This window comes from Oncorhynchus masou, chromosome 6 (assembly GCF_036934945.1).
Source record: "Oncorhynchus masou masou isolate Uvic2021 chromosome 6, UVic_Omas_1.1, whole genome shotgun sequence".
NCBI lineage: Eukaryota > Metazoa > Chordata > Actinopteri > Salmoniformes > Salmonidae > Oncorhynchus > Oncorhynchus masou.
The window spans coordinates 80540265-80564190 of NC_088217.1; the positions used below are offsets into that span (position 1 = coordinate 80540265).

At 44.6% G+C, this 23926-nt stretch overlaps 3 protein-coding genes across 3 annotated transcripts; 2 read left to right on the forward strand and 1 right to left on the reverse strand.

Annotated features, from left to right (window-relative positions):
* Nucleotides 1-6661: 6661 nt before the first annotated feature.
* On the forward strand, nucleotides 6662-8906 carry LOC135542770 (chromosome alignment-maintaining phosphoprotein 1-like). Its single transcript, XM_064969956.1, has 2 exons — nucleotides 6662-6833; nucleotides 7228-8906. The coding sequence occupies exon 2, from the start codon at nucleotides 7241-7243 to the stop codon at nucleotides 8429-8431; it is 1191 nt and encodes a 396-aa protein (XP_064826028.1). The 5' UTR covers nucleotides 6662-6833; nucleotides 7228-7240; the 3' UTR covers nucleotides 8432-8906.
* A 112-nt stretch (nucleotides 8907-9018) lies between these two features.
* Nucleotides 9019-14254, forward strand: LOC135542771 (P2Y purinoceptor 8-like). The gene is made up of 3 exons (XM_064969957.1): nucleotides 9019-9287; nucleotides 12687-13024; nucleotides 13236-14254. Exons 2-3 carry the CDS (start codon nucleotides 12779-12781, stop codon nucleotides 14037-14039), a joined length of 1050 nt encoding a protein of 349 aa, XP_064826029.1. The 5' UTR covers nucleotides 9019-9287; nucleotides 12687-12778; the 3' UTR covers nucleotides 14040-14254.
* Nucleotides 14255-14256: 2 nt separating this feature from the next.
* LOC135542769 (protein FAM171B-like) lies at nucleotides 14257-22935 on the reverse strand. Its single transcript, XM_064969954.1, has 8 exons — nucleotides 22549-22935; nucleotides 20890-21123; nucleotides 19852-19944; nucleotides 19543-19701; nucleotides 18942-19112; nucleotides 18375-18491; nucleotides 18076-18199; nucleotides 14257-17780 (listed from the first exon to the last, which is right to left on the reverse strand). Exons 1-8 carry the CDS (start codon nucleotides 22757-22759, stop codon nucleotides 16445-16447), a joined length of 2445 nt encoding a protein of 814 aa, XP_064826026.1. The 5' UTR covers nucleotides 22760-22935; the 3' UTR covers nucleotides 14257-16444.
* Nucleotides 22936-23926: the final 991 nt, after the last annotated feature.

Genomic DNA, 23926 nt, shown 5'->3' on the forward strand with positions numbered 1-23926 from the left:
TAGAGAAGACTAGAGCACTCAGATGTGCGACCAGTATATTCAATCACATGCATTGGATTAGGACTTCCAGACTGTCTGCAGTACAATGGTGAATACAAGATGGCCCTTCTATTGATGAACTACTGTCTATATGTGTGATTCATCACAGACACAATGTACAATGTATGTTCTTTATTCTATCATTTGAGACCAAAAACACAAACAACATTAGCTATGTATCATTATAACCATTAAAAGGTTTTGGAGTAGCAATACCTCTTCCCCTAGTTGAGCACACATGTTCTACAGCAGGATACCAAACACCTCTCTGATTCCTGCTTAATATTACCACCTGCTGGCCATTCAAAACACTGACAGGCAGATACACTACCTATATAAACTAACTCTGCCCTATGTGCCTTCTTAACTATTTTCCAGGTCATGGAAATGTAATAGATAATAATAAAATATATTGAAACAGTTTGAGAGACACAGTTTGAGACAGACAGACAGACCGACCAACTTTGCTCCTCTCTCTCTCACACATGTATTCAGGTGAAATCTGCCTAATCGTGCGATAGCTGACATTTTGTTGAAGTAAAATGAAACGAGAGCGCTGTGTGACCAGGCTAACTCTCTCTCAGTGCCAGACACTGATCTTCCCCTTGCTGTGCTGCTGCTGCTGCTGCTGTGCCAGACGAGAGAGCACCTGTCTTCTGTGAAACACCACCAGACGGCGCTGTAGAGTAGGGCTGGGAGGGGGGGATGGGAGGGGAGTCTGTACTGTACCTGTATCTGTGGGTGTACTGTTCCAGTAGATGTCTGTACTGAACCTGTAATTGTCTGTACTTGTAGGTGTCTGTACTGTACCTGTATTTGTCTGTACTGTACCTGTATGTGTCTGTACTGTACCTGTATGTGTCTGGACTGTTCCTGTAGGTGTCTGTACCTGTAGTTGTCTGCGCTGTACCTGTAGATGTCTGTATCTGTAGGTGTCTGTACTATACCTGTAGTTGTCTGTACTGTTCCTGTATGTGTCTGGACTGTTCCTGTAGGTGTCTGTACCTGTAGGTGTCTGCGCTGTACCTGTATGTGTCTGTACTGTTCCTGTATGTGTCTGTACTGTTCCTGTATGTGTCTGTGCTGTTCCTGTATGTGTCTGCACGGTTCCTGTATGTGTCTGTACTGTTCCTGTATGTGTCTGTACTGTTCCTGTATGTGTCTGTGCTGTTCCTGTATGTGTCTGCACGGTTCCTGTATGTGTCTGTGCTGTTCCTGTATGTGTCTGTACGGTTCCTGTATGTGTCTGCATGGTTCCTGTATGTGTCTGCACTGTTCCTGTATGTGTCTGCACTGTACCTGTATGTGTCTGTACTGTACCTGTATTTGTCTGTACTGTACCTGTAGTTGTCTGTACTGTTCTTGTAGGTGTCTGTACTGTTCCTGTAGTTGTCTGTACTGTTCCTGTAGTTGTCTGTTCTGTTCCTGTATGTGTCTGCTCTGTTCCTGTCGGTGTCTGTACCTGTAGGTGTCTGGACTGTACCTGTAGTTGTCTGTACGGTTCCTGGAGGTGTCTGTATTGTACCTGTAGTTGTCTGTACTGTTCCTGTATGTGTCTGCGCTGTTCCTGTATGTGTCTGCACTGTTCCTGTAGGTGTCTGTTCTGTTCCTGTATGTATCTGTACTGTTCCTGTAGGTGTCTGTACTGTACCTGTAGTTGTCGTTACTGTTCCTGTATGTGTCTGCACTGTACCTGTAGGTGTATGTACTGTTCCTGTATGTGTCTGCGCTGTTCCTGTATGTGTCTGCGCTGTTCCTGTATGTGTCTGCGCTGTTCCTGTATGTGTCTGCGCTGTTCCTGTATGTGTCTGCGCTGTTCCTGTATGTGTCTGCACTGTTCCTGTATGTGTCTGCACTGTTCCTGTATGTGTCTGCACTGTTCCTGTATGTGTCTGTACTGTTCCTGTATGTGTCTGTACCTGTAGGTGTCTGTTCTGTTCCTTTATGTATCTGTACTGTTCCTGTAGGTGTCTGTACTGTACCTGTAGTTGTCTTTACTGTTCCTGTATGTGTCTGCACTGTACCTGTAGGTGTATGTACTGTTCCTGTATGTGTCAGCACTGTTCCTGTAGGTGTCTGTACTGTACCTGTAGTTGTCTTTACTGTTCCTGTATGTGTCTGCACTGTACCTGTAGGTGTATGTACTGTTCCTGTATGTGTCAGCACTGTTCCTGTAGGTGTCTGTACTGTACCTGTAGTTGTCTTTACTGTTCCTGTATGTGTCTGCACTGTACCTGTAGGTGTATGTACTCTTCCTGTATGTGTCAGCACTGTTCCTGTAGGTGTCTGTACTGTACCTGTAGTTGTCTTTACTGTTCCTGTATGTGTCTGCACTGTACCTGTAGGTGTATGTACTGTTCCTGTATGTGTCAGCACTGTTCCTGTAGGTGTATGTACTGTTCCTGTATGTGTCAGCACTGTTCCTGTAGGTGTCTGTACTGTTCCTGTAGGTGTCAGCACTGTTCCTGTAGTTGTCTTTACTGTTCCTGTATGTGTCAGCACTGTTCCTGTAGGTGTATGTACTGTTCCTGTATGTGTCAGCACTGTTCCTGTAGTTGTCTTTACTGTTCCTGTATGTGTCAGCACTGTACCTGTAGGTGTATGTACTGTTCCTGTATGTGTCAGCACTGTTCCTGTAGGTGTCTGTACTGTTCCTGTATTTGTCAGCACTGTTCCTGTAGGTGTCTGTACTATCCCTGTATCTGTAGGTGTCATTACAGTTCCTGTATGTGTCTGTACTGTTCCTTTAGTTGTCTGTACTGTACCTGCAGGTGTCTGTACTGTTCCTGTAGTTGTCTGTACGGTTCCTGTAGTTGTCTGTACTGTACCTGTTGTTGTCTGTACTCTACCTGTAGTTGTCTGCACTTGTAGGCGTCTGTACTGGTTGGTGTCTGTACTGTACCTGTGTCTATAGGTGTCTGTACTGTTCCTGTATTTGTCAGCACTGTTCCTGTAGGTGTCTGTACTATCCCTGTATCTGTAGGTGTCATTACAGTTCCTGTATGTGTCTGTACTGTTCCTTTAGTTGTCTGTACTGTACCTGCAGGTGTCTGTACTGTTCCTGTAGTTGTGAAGGTGCTGGCAGACAGGGAGGGTGTGGGAGTGGGTGTCATGTGTGCCAACACTGTTTTCAGGACCTAATGTTTGCCAATTCAACTCTTTGCTGAGTTACGAGGTACAATATAGCCATGGGTTTGTCTAGGATTGAGAGTGTGAGTAGATAGCAGGATAGCCACACACAAGGTAGTGTGTGGTTGAGGGGAAGGATGAGAAATATGGAGAGTGAACGTGTGATATTACCCAGCACTCTTTTCCCGATGACTCAAACTGAATTCTTCCACTGTTCTATGTTCGCAACATCTATCTGAGACTGCCATTGTTGAAGTCGTTAGTGGTGACGTCAAAATGAAAGGTCATGTACAAAACAAAGTCCGTGATTGTATCATCTCTAACCAATCAGAGTATCAAAGCCAATGACAAATTTCCACAACACCACTTTACCCACATGTGTTCTGGCTTTGTCCCAACCCATCGGTTTCTGGGACCAATCAGAGCGTTTTGAATGAGTTTGCATTCTAGAAATCATCGGGGGGGTACTCAGATCCAGACTAATTGCAGAGAATAAACTTACATCCATGGACGTGGCGTAGCGTTTGGCCGGAGCAGGGAGTTTGGGTAGCCAGGCAACAGCATTCATTGTTTGCAATGTCAAGGCACCGTGCTCCTTCTGCTCAACTTCTCCTAGCCAGTCTCTCAACCACAACTCTTTCTGTTCCGCCTTCCACACGTTTTTACTCTGTATCTGGGCCATTTCTACGTTTTGAGGGGAAGTGAGGGGGAAATAAGAGGCTTCTGGTCATAGTGGGTGTCATATGTGGCAACAATGTTTTCAGGGCCTGTTTGCCAGTTCAACTCTTTGCTGAGTTGCGAGGTACATTAAGTGGCCATGGGTTTGTCTAGGATTGAAAGTGTGAGTAGATGTGTGTGTATGTGTGGTTGAGGGGTAAGCTGAGAAATCTAGAGCTTAAATGTGTGATATTGCCCAGCACTCATTGTTTACAATAATGTCAAGGCACCATGCTCCTTCTGTTCAACTTCTCCTAACCAGTCTCTCAACCACAACTCTTTCTGTTCCGCCTTTCACACATTCTTACTCTGTCGTTTCTCACATTTGAGAGGAAGTGATGGGGAAATACCCAAGACTACAAAATGTCTACCCTGTTTGATTTTTGTGATGTTTAATTGATACAACTTTTATTGGAGATTTACACATTTGGAGCAAAAGGAATCACAAGGAAAAATCAAAGCTGCATTTCATTCCGAAAACCTGTCCCTTCTGTTCGTCCCTCTATCCTTTGCACAGTTGACTATGTCAAAATGTCTAAAGTACTGAATGGCGCTGCCCATGCTAAAAGAGCTTTTGGGCACTAGAGTCCTCTATCTATCTCTATGAGAAAGCCCTCAGTGGCGTGTCAAAGCAGCCATTAGTGCACATATATAAAGATGAGTCAAAGATTTTCTACCTCCATGGTGGAAACTTAAATATCACTTGAGCCGTGTTGGAATACTCATACTAACCGCATTAACCTTACTATTTGTGAATTGAGTATATAGTATGCGTATTGGTCATAGTATGGATATAGTTAGTATGCTAAAAGTTCCCAGACGTCGTACTAAATTCGCCAAAATATGAAGTATACAATGCAGAGGACTGTTTCCGTACTTTAGGGCCCATAATGCAATTCTTCAGGAAATAGGCATGGCTTCACATCGTTTTCCGATATGAAGATAATGGCGTAAAAAATGCAGCCGAAGTACGAGAGCGGATACAAATTCATTGCTTTAATTAAGACAAACATTAAGAAAATGTTGAGCAATGTAATAAAGTAATGATTTTTCAAATACGTTACTTTACATGTTATGTTGGCTGACAATTTGTTAGCTATGCTGTCCTTACGAACCATATTGCATATCATTACAGCAGTATGCTAGCTACCTACCTAACGTTAGTTGGCCATTAATACAGGTACAGTGCAGACACCTACAGGAACAGTACAGACACCTACACTTAAAAAGATGAGAGGCCTGTAATTTTCATCATAGGTACACTTCAACTATGAGAAAAAAAATCCAGAAAATCACATTGTAGTATTTTTAATCACAGACCTGTAACTTCTTCTTTTAGAGGTTCCTCTGTCCTCCACTCGTTACCTGTATTAATGGCACCTGTTTGAACTTGTTATCAGTATAAAAGACACCTGTCCACAACCTCAAACAGTCACACTCCAAACTCCACTATGGCAAAGACCAAAGAGCTGTCAAAGGACACCAGAAACAAAATTGTAGACCTGCACCAGGCTGGGAAGACTGAATCTGTAATAGGTAAGCAGCTTGGTTTGAAGAAATCAACTGTGTGAGCAATTATTAGGAAATGGAAGACATACAAGACCACTGATAATCTCCCTCGATCTGGGGTTCCACGCAAGATCTCACCCCATGGGGCCAAAATGATCACAAGAACGGTGAGCAAAAATACCAGAACCACACGGGGGGACCTAGTGAATGACCTGCAGAGAGATGGGACCAAAGTAACAAAGCCTACCATCAGTAACACACTACGCCGCCAGGGACTCAAATCCTGCAGTGCCAGACGTGTCCCCCTGCTTAAGCCAGTACATGTCCAGGCCCGTCTGAAGTTTGCTAGAGAGCATTTGGATGATCCAGAAGAAGATTAGGAGAATGTCATATGAATGGGGCCATGTATTGTGAGATTTTTAGTGAAAACCTCCTTCCATCATTAAGGGCATTGACGATGAAACGTGGCTGGGTCTTTCAGCATGACAATGATCCCAAACACACCGCCCGGGCAACGAAGGAGTGGCTTCGTAAGAAGCATTTCAAGGTCCTGGAGTGGCCTAGGCAGTCTCCAGATCTCAACCCCATAGAAAATCTTTGGAGAACACACCCGAATTTGTAAAATGTCTGTAACAAGTAATTTGTTATGCTAGCTAGCTAGCAAGAGGTTGCATCGCAACAGCATCAACTTCCGGTAGACAGGACTACGCTCAATTGAAAGGATACTGCTTGTTTACAGTATGCTAAAATAAACTAACAGTATATACTCATTGAGTATGTAGTACACAGTATGTTAGTATGGGTTTTCAAACACAGCTTTGGTGCTTGCCCCAGTTTACTCGATTTACAAAACGCCGACAAAGTGCATTGTCCTGGGCTGCAAACCACCAGTTTCCACTCTTTTCCAAAAGACTACATCGTATTACGAAATTTGGTGGAATTCGCCTCCTTACACGAGATTGGCGTATTGAACGGCACTCAGATATGCAAGGCTCATTTCAGCAAATAATGTTATCGACTCCATACACTGAGAACGAGATTGTTGTGGGATGACGCGGTTCCTACGATTTATCCCAGCGATAACCCGAGCAGAACCGATACTTCTTCACCTTAAATTAGCCAAAAGGACGAGAAGAAGCAACACAGACCGAACCAAGAAGTTCAGGATAGACCACGCATGGATTATTATGTTATACAGAACAGCAGGGAGCCGAAACGGTGAGTAGAGAGTTAATGATGGAGGCTACGTCACGTCAACGTGCTGAGCGTCACTTCTGATAAGCCAAGGAAAGGCTCCCGAGGAAAACTGTTACATTATAGCAGATTTTTGCTATTTCATCAAATTATTCCGCAAATGTAAACGAACAGCAATCAGGCATAGTCTATCTAGTCACGGAAATATGGAATGTGTGTTTCATTGGCTTTTTGAGAATTGATAGGTGAGTTAAAATGTACATTTTCGAACGAACTATGTGCTATTGTTTACACAGTAAACTAGCTTGAGTTCGGTTAAATCTATTTGGGAATGAACTAGCATACCTTCATTCTGTGAACATGGCTGGAATTATGCCTCTACAATGTCGGATGTGAATCTAGATTAAGCTAGTGTCAAATGTTGACAACTGCACACTCAACGTTGTTAGTGACATAGATTTCCTGATGTACAGATGTGCTACAATGCTAGCTTGTAAATTTGTATGCATTTCGACAACTGTTAAATTACGTTGTCATTACTGATGTATTGTACTTCTGTATTACATACATTCAGTCTTATTCAAATAAACAACAATCAATAATTAAAACGGCAAGTTTTTCACTCCCCTCTGTGTCCAGTGAGCTCCTGTCAATGGAAGCCGTGATGGAGGTTAAGGAGTCAGAGACAGCCATGGCGGGTTTTGAGGAGTCAACGGAAGCCACAATGGGCGTTAAGGAGTCAATTTCAGCCGCCATGGACGTGAAGGAGTCCATGTCAGCCATGATGGAAGTTAATGAGTCAGAGTCAAATGAAGCCGTTGTGGACATTAAGGAGTCACAGGGAGCTGTTATGGAACTCAAGAGGCAGTCTTCCTCCTCTGGCGGCCAGGGGCGGGACAGAGACCGGGAGTCGGACAGCTATCTCCAGCACCTCCAGTGTCCCCATTGTCTGCTCCAGTGTAAGAGCCACTGCAGCTACCTCATCCACATCGCTAAGATCCATCCAAGCCGCCTGGATGACACGCCTGTGGGTCGCCTGGGCAACGCCATCTTCTACCAGCGCACGGCACGGCTGTTCCACTGCAGCTTGTGTTTCCACACGGCCAGGGAGTTCCCTCGCCTCTACGACCACCTGCTCACCTGCCACTGCCTCTCTGGGAAGGGTCAGGGTGAGGAGGGAGAAGGGGATGAGCGTAGGGGGGAGGGGGGAGAAGAACAGGAAGGTGTCAGTGTAGATGTGCTTTCAAAAGACAGTAGTATTCCTCTCAGTGAGCCCAATGCAGAAGAGGAGGATGAGGACAAAGGAGGAGCGAAGAAAGAGGAAGGTAGGAAAAGAGGACTAGAGGAGATGGAGGAAGGCGAGGATAACGAAGACGACTCCCGCTCAGCCGGCAGCCCCATGAAACGAAATAGAAGCTCTACGGCAGGCAGTGAGGAAGATGATCATGATGAAGAGGAAGAGGAGCTACAGACCAACAACAACAAAAAAAGTGACAAACACAAAAAGCAGGAAGAGGCCTTCCTGACCAAATATATCCAGCGCCAGGGGGGTCGCTACAACTGTCGCCTGTGCGGCAAGCGCTCCAAGATGAAGGGCCATGCCATCTACCACGTTAGCTACAAGCACGACGTGCCCAAACCTTACTGCTGTAAAGAGTGTAGCAAGGCCTTCATACTAGAGTATTCGCTACTCAACCATATCTACCACAACCACAGACAGGGCATGTACCGCTGCCTCTTCTGCCCCTTCAGCTCTGACGTGGTGTGGGGCATAAAACGCCATGGCAACCGCTGCAATGCCCGAAGCGGGGAGGAGGGGGAGGGCAGCAATGGAGAAGAGTGATTGGTTAATGGTTGATTACACATACTTTACCTTGGTAATCAGGAGAAGGGACATTACAGCCAGGCCTAAATTATCTAGGTTCTAGAATCTCTTTGCATTGTACATCTACTAGGCTAGTAACCCTAGGTACAGTAGATTCCACTGTCACAGAGGTGTAGATTCTCAGTGAAGCATGTATTTACTTCCTCTGTCCACACAGTGATGAAGAATGATGTACTTTGTCATTCTGTTGACTTTTCCTGATATACGTCTGTGGAGCAGATGGACTCAAATGTAGAATATGTACTTTGTGAACTCGCAAACAGCCGTAATATGTACATGACAGCAGTTGATGACTCATAATGCTACACAATGAAACTATCAACTGACAAAACATGTTTTTGTGTGTATTTTTTACCTGCCTTTGTATTATCTTTATTACATGGGATGTGTTTGTATCTTGGAAAACAATACAATAAAAATATTACAAATTTTAGGTAGAATTTAGCTGACTTCTTCTGCCATAGAAGTCGAGACACACTCCCACACCTAGTAAGATGTGTATTTCATTTAAGAACAGGTAGTAAAGGTACAGTAGGTGGTTTCCTTTCTGTCTCCACCAACTGTTGTGTTCAGCTACAGTATTTTCCTTTGCAGTGACACAGATAGTGCCTTTTCACCATACGTGTCAACAGCATGCACCCTGGTACACGACAGGAACATGTTCAGTTCCTTAGTGGTGAGTGATAGCGAACCAACATCATTGTCATTGGGCAAGACACAGAACAAATCATTTCTACCAAATTTCCTGCGTGATATGGCTGATTACCCACTTGAATGTAGCAGCACTGACAGTGCGCATCACATGTGCATAAAGGTAAGTCACCAACAATACATTTCATTAATCAGTTTAGATTTTACAGATCAATGTTCTTCCATGGAGATTCTTGGTCACAGTTGTATTTCTATAGTTGTTAAATTACTGACACTAGCTAGTTTTCCAGCCGGTTGGCGACAGATTTTCATGCGAATTCATGCGCATAAAAATCATATTTTTGCTTATTTAAAAAAAACAACGGGTTTTTCTTTTTTTCATAAAACCATATTGACTTGTTGCAAATAAAAAGGCTGTGCGTCATGACGTGGTGCACATAAAAATACCATTTGCGGTTAAATTCCCATGTACCGAATAAAAAATACAAGTTAAATGGGTTTCCATCACATTTTTAACTCTACTGGTGGGTTTCTCACACAATTGTTTGCCTTATATAGTGAGTGTGCCCACACTGGTATAGGCACATGCGCTACAAAAATCTTTCAAACTGGAAACGCATATCTCCCTCACTAGCTTTAAGCACCAGCTGTCAGAGCAGCATAGATCACTGCACCTGTACATAGCCCATCTATAAATAGCCCAAACAACTACCTCTTCCTCTACTGTATTTATTTATTTTGCTCCTTTGCACCCCTGTATTTCTACATTGCACACTCAGCTACTGTCAAATCTACCATTCCAGTGTTTTAATTGCTGTATTGTATTTACTTCGCCACCATGGCCTATTTATTGCCTTTACCTCCCTTATCTCACCTTATTTGCTCACATCGTATATAGACCTATTTTTCTACTGTATTATTGACTGTATGTTTGTTTTACTCCATGTGTAACTCTGTGTTATGTGTCGAACTGATTTGCTTTATCTTGGCCAAGTCGCAGTTGTAAATGAGAACAGGTTCTCAACTTGCCTACCTGGTTATATAAAGGTGATACAAATAAAAATAAAATATCCAACAGCGAGCAGGGCGCAGATAGCGCTGTTGTCTAGAGCACATGTATAGCCTACATGGTAAGATTATTATGGACGAAAAAAAAAATCGAGATTTTTTTTTTTTTGTCAAACGGCAGAAAGGATCATGTTCAATGCACTTAAAAAAAAAATCGGTGCTGTATTATGGTGATATTGTCTATATGCAGGCCTCAGCAAGTACCTTAAACTTGACACAGTGTATCATGTTGTTTTAAGATCTATTACAAACGCTAGATCAATCACGTCATCACGCACTGATTTATATCCGCCAAGAAGTCCCGCTGGTGGGAAAATGCGCGTATTTTCTTTATGCGGGTTTGAGAATACTAGTGTGAAAATCTGTTGCCAATTGGATGGAAACCTCGCTATTGAATTCAGAGTGGAAAATCAGATTGAGGTTTCATCTCAATGACCGCATACATTGCCTGGGAGATTTAAAAAAAATAACAATTCATAAGCTTCACAATGCTGCTTCACAGCTCTACACCTATTTCAAGCTATCTAAATCAAACAACGTTTTTTTTGTTGTTGACATATGCACAGGGTGCAGCGTAAGTGGTACAAATTCTTATCAGCAAGCTTCCTCGACAGTAAAAAAGTGCTAAAAAGTAAAATACTACAGTACCAGTCATCTACTCATTCAAGTTTTATTTCAATTGTATTTTTTTGTGCTATTTTCTACATTGTAGAATAATAGTGAAGACATCAAAACTATGAAATAGCACATATGGAATCATTTAGTATCCAAAAAAAGTGTTAAACAAATAAAAATAGATTTTATATTTTAGAAAAGTAGCCACCCTTTGCCTTGACGACAGCTTTGCACACTGTTGGCATTCTCTCTCTAAACACGCATACAGGTGTTTAGCAGACGTTTTTACAGGTGTAGCGAAACACTGCACCCTGTGCATATCACAACAATTTAATTTAAAAAAAAATGTAGATACTTGAACTCTGAAGCATTTATTTGGGCTGCAATCTGAGGTGCAGTTAACTCCAATAAACGTACCCCCTTTCCTGTGGCGGTCCTCATGAGAGCCAGTTTCATCATAGCTCTTGATGGTTTTTGCGACTGCACTTTAAAAAACTTTCAAAGTTCTTGAAATGTTCTGCATTGGCTGACCGTGTCTTAAAGTAATGATGGACATTTGTTTCTCTTTGCTTATTTGAGCTGTTCTTGCCATAATATGGACTTGGTCTTTTACCAAACAGATCTATCTTCTGAATACCACCCCTACCACAACTGATTGGTTCAAATGCATTAAGAAGGAAAGTAATTCCACAAATTAACATTTAACAAGGCACACCTGTTAATTTAAATGCATTCCAGGTGACTACTTCATGAAGCTGGTTGAGAGAATGCCAAGAGTGCGCAAAGCGTAGCTATTTTGAAGAATCGCAAATATAAAATATATTTTGATTTGTTTCTCACTTTTCTGGTTACTACATGATTACATATCTGTTATTTCATATTTTTGATGTCTTCACTATTATTCTACAATGTAGAAAATAGTAAAAATAAAGAAAAACCCTTGAATGAGTAGGAGTGTCCAAACCTTTGACCGGTACTGTAGATCTGGTCTCTGCAACCCTGTTACTGGAGAGCTACCATCCTGTTGGTTTTCTCTCCCACCAGGTTTCTGTAGAGCTACCGTCCTGTAGGTTTTTAGTCCAACCCTGTTACTGGAGAGCTACCGTCTTGTAGGTTTTCACTCCAACCCTGTTCCTGGAGAGCTACCTTCTTGTAGGTTTTCACTCCAACCCTAATCTAGCACACCTGATTATAATAATTAGCTAGTTGATCAACTAAATCAGTTTAGTTACAAATGGGGTTGGAGTGAAAACCCTTCGAGTGTTGGAGAGCCCCTGTATTCGATCAGGGTTTCCCAAACTTGTTCCTGGCCCCTGCCTAGCAATACATGGCTGACTCAAATAACCAATTAATCATCAAGCTTTGATTATTTGAATCAGCTGTGTAGTGCAAAAACTACACGGCCCCCTGGACCGAGTTTTGGAAACTCTGTACTAGAGAAATAGGTCAATAGCATGTAGAATACATGTAAAATACAAATAATATGTCAATAGGAAAAAGTAACTAACTTCACCTCAAGCTGTTTATGACAATACATTTCCTGTTCCAATTTGTATTTCCACATACACAGATGTGAAATAGGCATGATGGAAAGACCCATGTGAGCATTACAATAACTTCACCCCTTAAGGGAACATAAGGGGCTTTCTCCAGTTGTAGTCACAGTGTGAATAGTGAAACTAGTGTAACGTTAGTATAGTGTGAGGAGAAAAACATTGTTCGTCTTTCACATGGATGAATTGGCATCACACGGTTTCTGCATTCAACAACACTACTCTCTCATTGCCTAACCAATATCTTTCACTTCCTCTAAAATAGTGTGGTTTTGGTGTATTCAAATGAAATATAACACTCTCTTTTCTTCCCTTATCATTCCCAGTGATGCTTGTACACCAACCTAAGTGACAGGACCGGTCACCCTGGTCAACTCCCCCTGTTGCTGTGGTCAAGTTACTGTTGTGGTCAGTCACGATGAACATCTCAGTAGAGGTGGCCAGAGGGGTCAACAATGCCACCCTGGAGATGCTGGTCAGTCCTGTGATGACTGTGGCTGTGCCTGTTATTTACTTGTCTGTGTTTGTGTGCAGTACACCCTGCAACCTGCTGTCTCTGGTAGCACTGCTGAATGTCCATTACAAACGCCACACTCCCACGTCTGTGTTTGCCATCAACCTGTCACTGGCAGACCTGCTCTACAGCGCCTTCCTGCCCCTACAGGTGAGTCACTGCCACTACAGGTAACACACAGCGCAGTCATGCTGTAAATGCCAAGTGCAAGGTTGTCTCTGACACTCTGGCACCGGTTACAACTAATCTGCACTGTTATTGCTGTCACATGTCACAAAGTTTCCAAATAAACTTTTCCTTTCTAGTTGGACATAGCTAATATTTGATGACCACTAAGCCCATCTCTCTCTCCCTCTCTCAGGTGTTGTACCACCTGTGGGGTAATGACTGGCCGTGGGGCGCTGCCCTCTGTGGCCTCACTACCACAGCCCTCAACTGCAACATGCATTGCTCTGTCCTCACCACCTGTGCCATCGCGCTTGAGCGCTACTGCGGTGTCGTACGCCCGCTACGCACCAAACACTGGCGCACCCCCCGGAGAGCCACCATCACCTGCGTCCTCATCTGGGCATTTGTTCTGATTACTCAGACACCCTTGCTCCTCCGTGACCTCACCCTCCGGGTCGTCGAGCTAAACATCACGACCTGCTTCGACGTGCTTCCACGTAAACTGTTCATTCACCAATCAGTAGCCTATCTCTACTTCCTAGTTGTTCTGCTGATGTTCTACGTGTTGCCTTTAGTCGTCTTGGTCAGCTGTTACGTTGCCGTGGCCAGAGGCCTGCACAGGTCGTTGCCGACGGCAGCTGAAGGCAGTGATGGGAAGATGGAAGTGTTGTCAAGGCGACGGGCTCAGACCACAGTCGCCTTAGCAACCCTGTGCTTTGTGGTGTGTTACCTACCAACCATCACCCTTCATGGCCTGCACGTAGTCTTCCACACCCAGGGCAAGAGCCTGTACAGATACTATAAACTAGCGCTGAGCATCAACAGCCTCAACTGCTGCTTTGACCCGTTTGTGTACTACTTTGCGTCGAGGGAGTTCCGTCTGGCTCTGAGGAGGCTGCTGGGGCGGTGTGTCCCACTGGGAGAGGGGGAGGAGCTTGGGACCTCTGAGCTGGTGTCCATGACTGGGGAGCCTAGGGAATCTAAGGACCATTACTAGGCTGTAGTTGATCACTAGATTGTCATGCTGGAATGGACTCAGTATGCAGATGCCATAGCAAAAGACCCAAACTCTATTTTGTTATTTTATGGACAGACCCTGTGTGGTCTTCATTATGAAGCAGTTTATGCAATTGTTGTCAATGCTAATTTTTATAGTTATTCTGCCTTCATTCCGTTGACATTTATTATTGAATAAATCTTAGACATGCATCATCTTGGTATCAAGTGAGTTTATTACTTAGGCATTGATAAGTGCACAAAAAGGCAGACTAATCACACTACTGTAATATACTGACGTAATCAACACAAGAAATGCCCGTTTCAAAAGCCTGAATGCCAGTTAATGTTAAATGAATACGGACAGTAGAAATACACGACATTACAATGAAATAAATACAAGGAAATACATTCAGTGAAGGCCACTTTGAAAAGGATGGGCCAGTGGGGTCTGTTTTGTCTCTGAGAAATATTATTACATACTATACTTTATACAATTCTCCAACGGTTGAAACATCTTGTTTTTCATAACCTTCATCAGTGGCGACAACAACAACAACATGTTCAGCATTCAATCATTTTAAGCTTCATAAATCAGCGCTGCATTCGTCAGGTGTATAACTTGCGCTGCTACATTTAGAAGGTACAAGTTGCTACGTCGTCAAGCTTTTTACACCCCGGATCACATTTGAACCTATTCATCGCACCAAAGCTAACATACAATAATGTAACAAACCTCCGAAGTAAAGCACATACACTGAAGCTTGGGTTTATGAATAGTGATGATGGCTCAAAAAAGCACATCTTTCTTCTTCACTCTGAGAAGCATTCTCATTCTCTCGGAACATTTTTCGTCGCAGTTGCTGAGAAAGGATGAGACGACGTATGCATACATACATACAAATACACGATCACACATACTAGATCATATGCTTCAGTATGTACATACCAAATAAAGCTATTCATGTACAGTATTTATCCTAATACAAACTGAAGGACTGGCGTGTGTGATGTCACACCACGAGGAAGACTAAATATGGGCAAAATATGAATGTTGTTTCAAATTTAGCAGCAGGACGACTGATATCGCTGGTCAGATCATTTTCAGGAGGAGATTGTGTGCTTCACCAAATGTATCAGTCCATCACAGCAATATAGTTTGTGTTCATTTGAAATACCACCTCACTTTTTACAAAAAAAAACAAAAAACATTTGAGTGCTTTCATTTATTTGAGTGTTTTATGTTACGCTTATTACGTTCTCATTGCAGTGGGTTCTAACCAATCAAATTATATTACGTATATCGTTCCCAATTGTGCTCCAATGCATCACAAACAGGCAAATGAAAGTGTTCTGTGCTTTTCAGACTGAACAATGAAAGCTTAAACTGACCACCTCCCCATACTCCATCTGTATGTAAGGACAGCGATGTGTTGTGTAAGATCTGCTCGTGGAACAGGAATCATTGAACATCAACAGTAACTATTTGAAGAAGAATACGTTAAAGTAACACATGTTTGGATTAGTATCCCTCAGACTTAATGTCCCTAAGAAGAGAATCCTTTCCATTGTCTTCACACTACAAGTCAAATACACACACTTTCCTCTTTTCATACACAACATTTGACTTTATACCTTTCATGCATTCTCAAAGAAATAATGGTATTTCCCCATTAATAGAGGTGTAAAGAAGACCTCTAAAAGGGACAGCTGTGAATCAGTGTCTAGTTTACAAACAGAGCGATAGACAGATGGCTGGGTACAGCCAGTCTTAAACGCTGTGAGCAGAGCAGGCAATGGTGTTAATATCGATTTCCTGTAAAGGCAGGCAATCACGGTGGGTAAGTGTCAGTGTTCTGTACAGGAGGACTGTATCCCTGTCCGTCTCTGCTGCCAGATCCCAATACAGCCCTCTATCCTCTCTAATTACCCTTCATTATCTCTCTATACAGTATCTCTAACTCCTCATCGCAGGCAGTGTAAAGAACACATCTTCTTTGACGCAGATGCCAGGAATGAGACGATCTGAAGCCATACTACTGCTGTCTCCACTAGCATCTATCTAACTATTCCTTTTAAAAGGACTGGGGCATACACATCCATCAAACCACAGAAAACGCTTTAACATCGCCATACGCTGTCTCAGCTGTCCGTCAACATACGACCCCTATAGGAAAACAATCAACAATAAACTCAATCCTTTCTTGACAGATTCAACATTTCTGTTTTCTTGACAGATTCAACATTTCTGTAACCATCACAGCCAATTCAGGAAAAAGCACTGACCATGCAACTGGACATGAAACATGCCCATTAACTACTGAATGCCAATAATGTCAATACACTTCCAGAATTGACTGGTATTGAAATAAGTCCCATCCCAGTCCATCTCTGGTGAGCAGTGCCTTAGCTCCGTTTGACCAGAGGCCTCTCTTCTCTGACATGGTGCCTGGCGCTTCTCTTCTCGGCCCTCCCCTTCTCCCTCACCTTCCTCAGCCTGCGTGGGGGCGGTGTCCCCCTCGACTCACTGTCTTCCTGTGCACTGGACGTGTCCATTCCGTCCCGCTCCTCCGGGATATTGGGGATGGCCCCGCTGCTCCCGTCCAGAATGTTCCTCAGGTAGGGGTCTTCAGGGGTGCAGGTGGCGGTGGTGCCGCTCTCACTGCTGCTCAGGTCCTGCTCCTCGCTGTAGCGCCCTCTGCTGTGGTGGGGGAACGAGCCCCGGATGGAAGGCCTCTCTCGCTCCGCCTCCCTCACACTCTGCTGGGGCTCATTCATGTCCACGCCAGAGTCCAGACTGGTATCGTTGCTGCTGGGGGGCCGTGGGTGGCGTCCCTGGAGCTCTATGATGGAGTGGCGGACTGAGGCGGCTGGTTTCCCATCCAGGGAGACGAACCAGGCCCTGGGGTGAGGCGACGAGGCCTTGCCTCGGGTCAGCTCCAGGAGTGTACGCTCTGATATCCCCTGGAGTTCACTGGGGCCCCCCATCCCACTGCTGAAGGCCCTCATTCCGGCCGCCTCATTCAGAGTACCGGGGACGGAAACGGAGGACTCCGGGAGGCTGCTGTAACGGCCCCAAGCCCCAGGATTAGAGGCTGGGCCTTGGGGAGTGGTCTCCAGGGTCGGGGGCTGGTCCTGGCCACCCTGCTGGGGGTTGGTTCCCTGGGCATGGTGGGGGTTCTTAGGGAGGGTCTGGGTGTAGCTGTCATGACCGCCCTGCTCAGAGTGGGAGTGGTTGTCATAGGCTCCTCCGTTACGGGGGAAGGTGGCCGACTTGCAGCCTGATCCTTGCTGCTCCCCACCCTGGCAGCTGAAGCGCTCCGGGGCCTGGAGGATGGCCACAGGCTGGTTGTAAAGGTGGAGCAGCTGAGCACCTCCACCCAGGTGGGCTCTGTTCCGCTCCTCTCTGGACCTCTCCCTCAGCCTGGCCACCTCCTCACTGTTGATGTAGTGGTGTGATGTCGGGGGTCCCTTGGCCCCGCTCCCCACATTTTCATACAGGAGGGCGGACCCACGCCCGGGGTCTTCCACATAGATGTTGTAGTTGGCTTTGTTGTGCCTGGGGGTGGAGGGGTCACACTGGACGCTGCGCGAGGCCAGGCCGTGGGCTCTGTCTCCGGGGTGGAAGGACATCATGGCATGCCCTTCCTCCATGTGGGTGGAGGTGGTCTGGTCCTTCTTCAGAGCGGACCGCTTCGAGAACCGTGCTCTCCTCCTCGGCCCACGAGAGGAACCTGAACCTCTGCAGATGACAGTCAACACAGCAGGTTGGTTGAGAAGCAGAGAAGGTAGTCAATACACAGTGGGTCTTTTGGGGGATCTTTGTTATGTGTACGTTTAACTTCATATAATCAGCATTTGTGTCAATCATTTGTAGAACAATCCTGGCCATTCAAATGTTTCAAATTGTATAACTTACTGTAAACATTTTGTACAACCCCCTTCGCCCCCTTCGCCCCACACACCCCCATCTGTGATATTTCCAGCTGCAGTTGCCACACAATCAGTAACGTTAGTTAATGAGGTTGGTCTCTTACCCACATTGACACAGCAGCACAGCCAGAAACCCCAAGACTATAACCAGAGTCCCACCCAGTATTCCTACGAGCAGGTAGGTGTGGTAGGAGAGGAATTCCATTGAGCTGGCATGGCCCATATAACCTAGACAGGTACAGACAGAGATGAGTTGATTATATTATGTTGATTGTGGTCAATATGTTCTCCAGGATAGTAAACCATGTTTGAAGACAATACTGAGAGTGATACTCCATCATTGAGCTCATTTGTAACATTAAATTCACAAATTCTTCCTTTTGGACCGTTACAATCGTTATACCGTTGGAGGAGGGTAGGGGTGCAGCGATCCAGTAACCCAGGTGAGAAGCAATGTAGGTCCAGACCAGATGATCTCCAACCATCTTCACTATCCCCAGACCCTGGTTCTCCCAAGCACCTGGAGGACGAAACGTTGTGAGGAAAATGTATGAAGTAAAACTTGGAAGACACAAGCAGATACTTCCAGTTCCACAAAGTAAGTGAACACAGGAAGTATTTTGTAAACAAAGCCTTTGAACAAGTTACTAAGGTAGTTCCAGTCCTTGTCCTTCTGTTGCACTAATAACTATATTCATAAAGAACAGGAAGGCCTGGACACTGTTTATGCTCCCAATTCTCACCTCTTTATTGACAACGTTTCGATCCAAACCGGATCTTCATCTTCGTTTTGACCAGACGAAGAGCCGGTTTGGATCAAAACATTGTCAATAAAGAGGTGAATTGAGAGCATAAACAGTGTGCAGGCTTTCCTGTTCTTTACAAGTATTCTTTATTAACCCAGCGCATGCTGTATGTTTTTAAGGACGTGCGTATGACCACAAACTTCTCTAGTAGCTATATTCCCCACCTGTCTTGGTGTTGAAGTCCCAGGCAGGGAGGGTGTCCGAGGGCCTCAGGTTGGTGGTGTGTGCCAGGGGCAGGGAGATCTGGATGGGGCCTTTCACCTGGACCTCCTGACCGCCAGAGTACAGCAGAGTGCTGACCACTGCCATCGCCCGCAACTCAACACTCCTGAACACTGAACACACATACAACAGTGGAGGCTGCTGAGGGGAGGACGGCTCATAATAATGGCTGGAAGGGAGCAAATGGAATGGCATCAAACACATGGAAACCATGTGTTTGATGTATTTGATACCATTCCACTAATTCCGCTCCAGCCATTACCACGAGCCTGTCCTCCCCAATTAAGATGCCACCAACCTCCTGTGACATACAAACACACGGGAGAGAATTACAACATGTCCAACGTTTAAAAATCCCTCTACAAACACTACAACATTAAAGAGGAATAGTTTTCAGCAAATGAACAGGGCTACTTCAGTTCAGAATCTTGAAGTATTCCTCAATCTTGGAAGTGTTCAATGCTTACTTTCATGTATCAATACCATCTCACATTACCATTAGTTGGTGCACTGCACTCCATGTATTCGATTTGCTGAGCCCACCTGACTTGTTGTGAATGATGCCTGGGGTGCAGTTGACACAGTCCTTGCCTAGGTGGCGCTGTGGCACGGTCAGGTAGGCCATCACTGTGGAGGTGTTACTGCCGTCAGAGAGCATCAGGTGACTCTTGGGGAATTGAACGCTGGGCTGGTAGGAGATGTCTGTGGAAATAAGAACAAAAATACCAGATGGAGTTCATTCCCTCCACCAAAGCACTTCTGCCACAGTAGACTAAAATTGTTTAAAGAGTAAGATGTTGCATCACATTTAGGGTTATGTTGAAGTGACAGTTTCCAGATGTGTGCACATACCAGGTAACTTCCCAGTGATGAGCACGGAGTCGTCAAACAGCCAGATGTTGCCTTGGTTTTGAGGGAGCAGCGATAAGGTCACTGAGGAGAATACTGTATACACATGAGGTCAGGTCAGGTGACATTCCAGTCAGGAACTCACTAGACACTATTCAGATGTACTTTCAAAAAGGTCCCTTTGTAGCGTCATGTTCCTGTACTTCTACAAAGACACCAGTAGATGGCGACATTGAAAAGGGCTTTTTATGGTCCTGCGTGTAGGACTAGAGAGAAGGGAAGTGACATTTGATGACGCTGAGCATAGCTTGTACCACCAGTCACCTCTCTCTCAGTTCTTTCTTTGCCCCTTCTCTCTTTATCTTGCTCTGTTCTCTCTCTCTTTATCTTGCTCTGTTCTCTCTCTCTTTATCTTTCTCTGTTCTCGCTCTTTCTTTTTCTCCTTTGCTCTGCCTTATTCGAGAGAGAGAGAGAGAGAGAGAGAGAGAGAGAGAGAGAGAGAGAGAGAGAGAGAGAGAGAGAGAGAGAGGAGAGCAGCCCTAAGAGCAGCAGTCTCCTCTTACTAAATACAGCATGTCTAAATGGTGGTCAGAGTCCCCTTAACTTCTTATTCAATACAGCTGCAATTAGCTGACACTAGATATGACATGGCATTATGGTGTTACATTTCAGCACAAAACGCTTGCCTCAGACTCGCTGGCTACACGTTCTATACATAGTGAGTGCATCCTGCTTCTGAGAGTAAGAAATCAATACAATTAATGCAGTGTACAGGATTAAATTGTGCTTTGCTCCAACGCAAAAACAAACACTGATGCTAATGTGCTATGTGACAAGGTAGGCGAACACCTTATTTTGCTCATTGTGTCAAATCAATGCTTTAAAGGAAAGGAAACAAACAGCTATATAATTTAGTAGTTTGGGTGAACTATCCCAGTTTAAACTCTAGAATTTAGCCACACCCAACACCCATAGGTCAGCTGGTTGGGTGCTTCTCAGGGGCTCCTCCAGGTGGGGCCAGACTGTCACAGTGCTACTCACTAGGTCTCTTGGTGGTCCTCCAGGGCAACGGGGAGAGGACGTATCCCTCCATGCTAGCTACAATGGTGAGGCTGAGTCCCAGGCTGTAGGGGACCCTGAGAAGCACCTCTCCCTTCTCCCCAGTCAGGGCCTGGCTCCTCAGGGTGTGGTTGACAAACACCCCCACCTGGGCCCCGCCCAGGCGCCGCCGGGTCACCTGATCCTTCACTAGGACCCTCAGGGCAAAGGGCGGCTCTGGGGAGACACAGGAAACAGGAAGTGAAACACAGGAAGTGAGGCAGTTTGTGTATTGCAATGACAAAGTAATATTAAACTTTTGTTTGTACACTAGAATTGCAGAACATTAATGTATGTTCATAGAATGTACCAGTGCAGAACACAACCTTTGCGGTGGAACAAATCATTTACAAAGCCACATACAAAGAGACAAGACTACACTAAAAGACCAAGGAGGTGCATTTAAAGGTGTTTTTGATGGTTTATCTGAAGGTGTATGCCGGTGTGTGGCTTTGTGAATGCAGGGATCCCATTTAAACAGTCTCCTCAGATTCAGTGGCAGCTCTATGAATTATCTCAGGAACCTTAACTGCACATGAACATGTGATGAGAGCTGAATCTGTGAGAGGTAATGAAAAATAGATCAAAGTGCTGTAGCATCTTTGAGTGGCCTTGTGCGTTGCCAGACGACATTCCCTCCCCTACAACACATGCACGAACACACACACACACACACACACACACACACACACACACACACACACACACACACACACACACACACACACACACACACACACACACACACACACACACACACACACACACACACACACACACACTTCATATGCACAGCACACACCCCTGCCCCACCAACACACACACTGATGCTATAGGCCAGGTCCTATTTAGCATACAAGGCTGCCCCGACAAATCAGCAACAATGATCAAATGTAGCCTATTTATAGACTACAATCTGTTTACTAATCTAATCTGATCATAGTTACTCGTGATAATAACTCTAACTAATATGATGAGGCTTAGTCAATTAAATCAAGGACTTCTGAAGCAAGGCAATGGTGAAAAAGATATGGTGTGAGTGTGCTGTACTAAAGCATTAAAACCCTGATCATTACAAGCACAGTTTCACACTGGCCATACTGATAATCCCCTAATCTCGAAAACCTTCAAATGAAATCATAACACTAAATCCGATTAGTTGTCAGGGGAATCTGAGGGGACAGACTTAGATTGCAGTGAAAGTCATAAATCTTAGTAAGATACTTCATATTGAATGCGTAGGATACTCTATAATAGGTGAAGACAACGTTGGTAAAACCGGTGTGCATAGGTTTACTGATAACCGTTCAATCATTGTGTACATTGTTTTAAAACATCATTGTATTTCTGCGAGGCTTTTGTATGCATTATTGGTGTAGCCTATGTTGAGTGAGATAAATACACAAAATATCATATAGGTTAATATCATCATCCTATATCGTCCTATATGATATTATCAATGAGAAATTATTATCAGTTCCATTATCATGCCCAATGTTTTATTCTCTCCACACTGAACATTTCCTCCCCACCATTTTAACATGCTGGACAGGCCCTCAAACCCGCAGCCCAACCCAAATATACCGCAAACATCTCCTGTACCTGGTGTTAGGGCAGACGGAGTCTGAACCTGAGAAAGGACCGTCTGGCCGGTGATGGATCCGTTTGGGACAGTGGCGATGGCATTGTCCTCGGCGGCCAGCAGCGTGATTAGGCCCCCGAGGACACCACCCTCCGGCGCCGCCCTCACGACACCATCCCCGCAGGAGATCACAACCAGCGAGAAAAGCAGGTACAGGCGGTCCGCAGGCATGGCGAGAGGGAGCCGCGAACCAAAGACATAACTGCGCGAAATGAGACAGAGAAGGAGGAATGGAGGCCTAGTCTCGCCGCTTTCTTTGTCATGGAAACCTCATGGTGGAACGGAGGCAGGTTACCTAAGTAAGCACAGAAAGCAGGCAGGCTGGTGGTGTTGACGCGCTGGTGCTGATGCTGTGTTTTCGGGGCGTACAACAACAGAGACGGGAGATGCTGCTGTTACATCATAGATAAAACTCTACAATGCCCTCTGTCGGAAATATATTTTTGTACATAAACAAAAATATGGTAGCCTACACATGTTATACATTGATGCCAATTAAAGCCACACTCTGTCAGATGTGCACAATGTAATTGTGCCCAACGAGTGGAACAATTTAAATAGAGCAAATACATCCCATGACATTTTCACAAGCAAATAGCAGAATATGTGTAATGTAATGTCTCTATTGCTCATGGAATGACTTTCCATGACTGCAACATTACTTTAAAACAATATTATTTTAAGATATAGCCTAACCTACATTGTATACAAAGTTATTTTATGAGGAAAAACAGATCCCTAAACAATGGAGTAGGGGCTCCCGAGTGACGCAGCGGTCTAAGGCAGCATTGGATCTCAGTGCTTGATGCTTCACTACCCTGGTTCAATTCCAGGCTGTATCACTACCGGCCGTGATTGGGAGTCCCATAGAGCTGCGCACAATTGGCCTAGTGTTGTCAGGGTTTGGCCGGTGTAGGCCATCATTGTAAATAAGCATTTGTTCTTAACTGACTTGCCGAGTTAAATAAAAATAACAAAAATAGTAGCCCAGGTCTTTCATTTTCTGATGCCTTTTCTCAGAACTGAGTCTAAGAAAAAAATGTGTTCATATCTGTGGGGGAAATCGAAAGGGGCCATTAATATTTCATTTGAAGCACCACAATTCTAGAAAGATAACCTGTATTTATCTGTCTTGGCTTAGCCTGGTAGCAGTTGAAGAATTGACCACTAAGTGGCGACATTGTATCGTTTCCCAACACTGAGGCAAGCAAGATGGTTGAATTTGAGTTCCATTTCTATCTTCACAAGAGAGCAGGGTCAAGCTCAACGAGAAAAAGCCGCATCAGAATCTTTTCTTTTAAAAAAATGGATATTTCTATTGGTAGTCTATATGGCTGT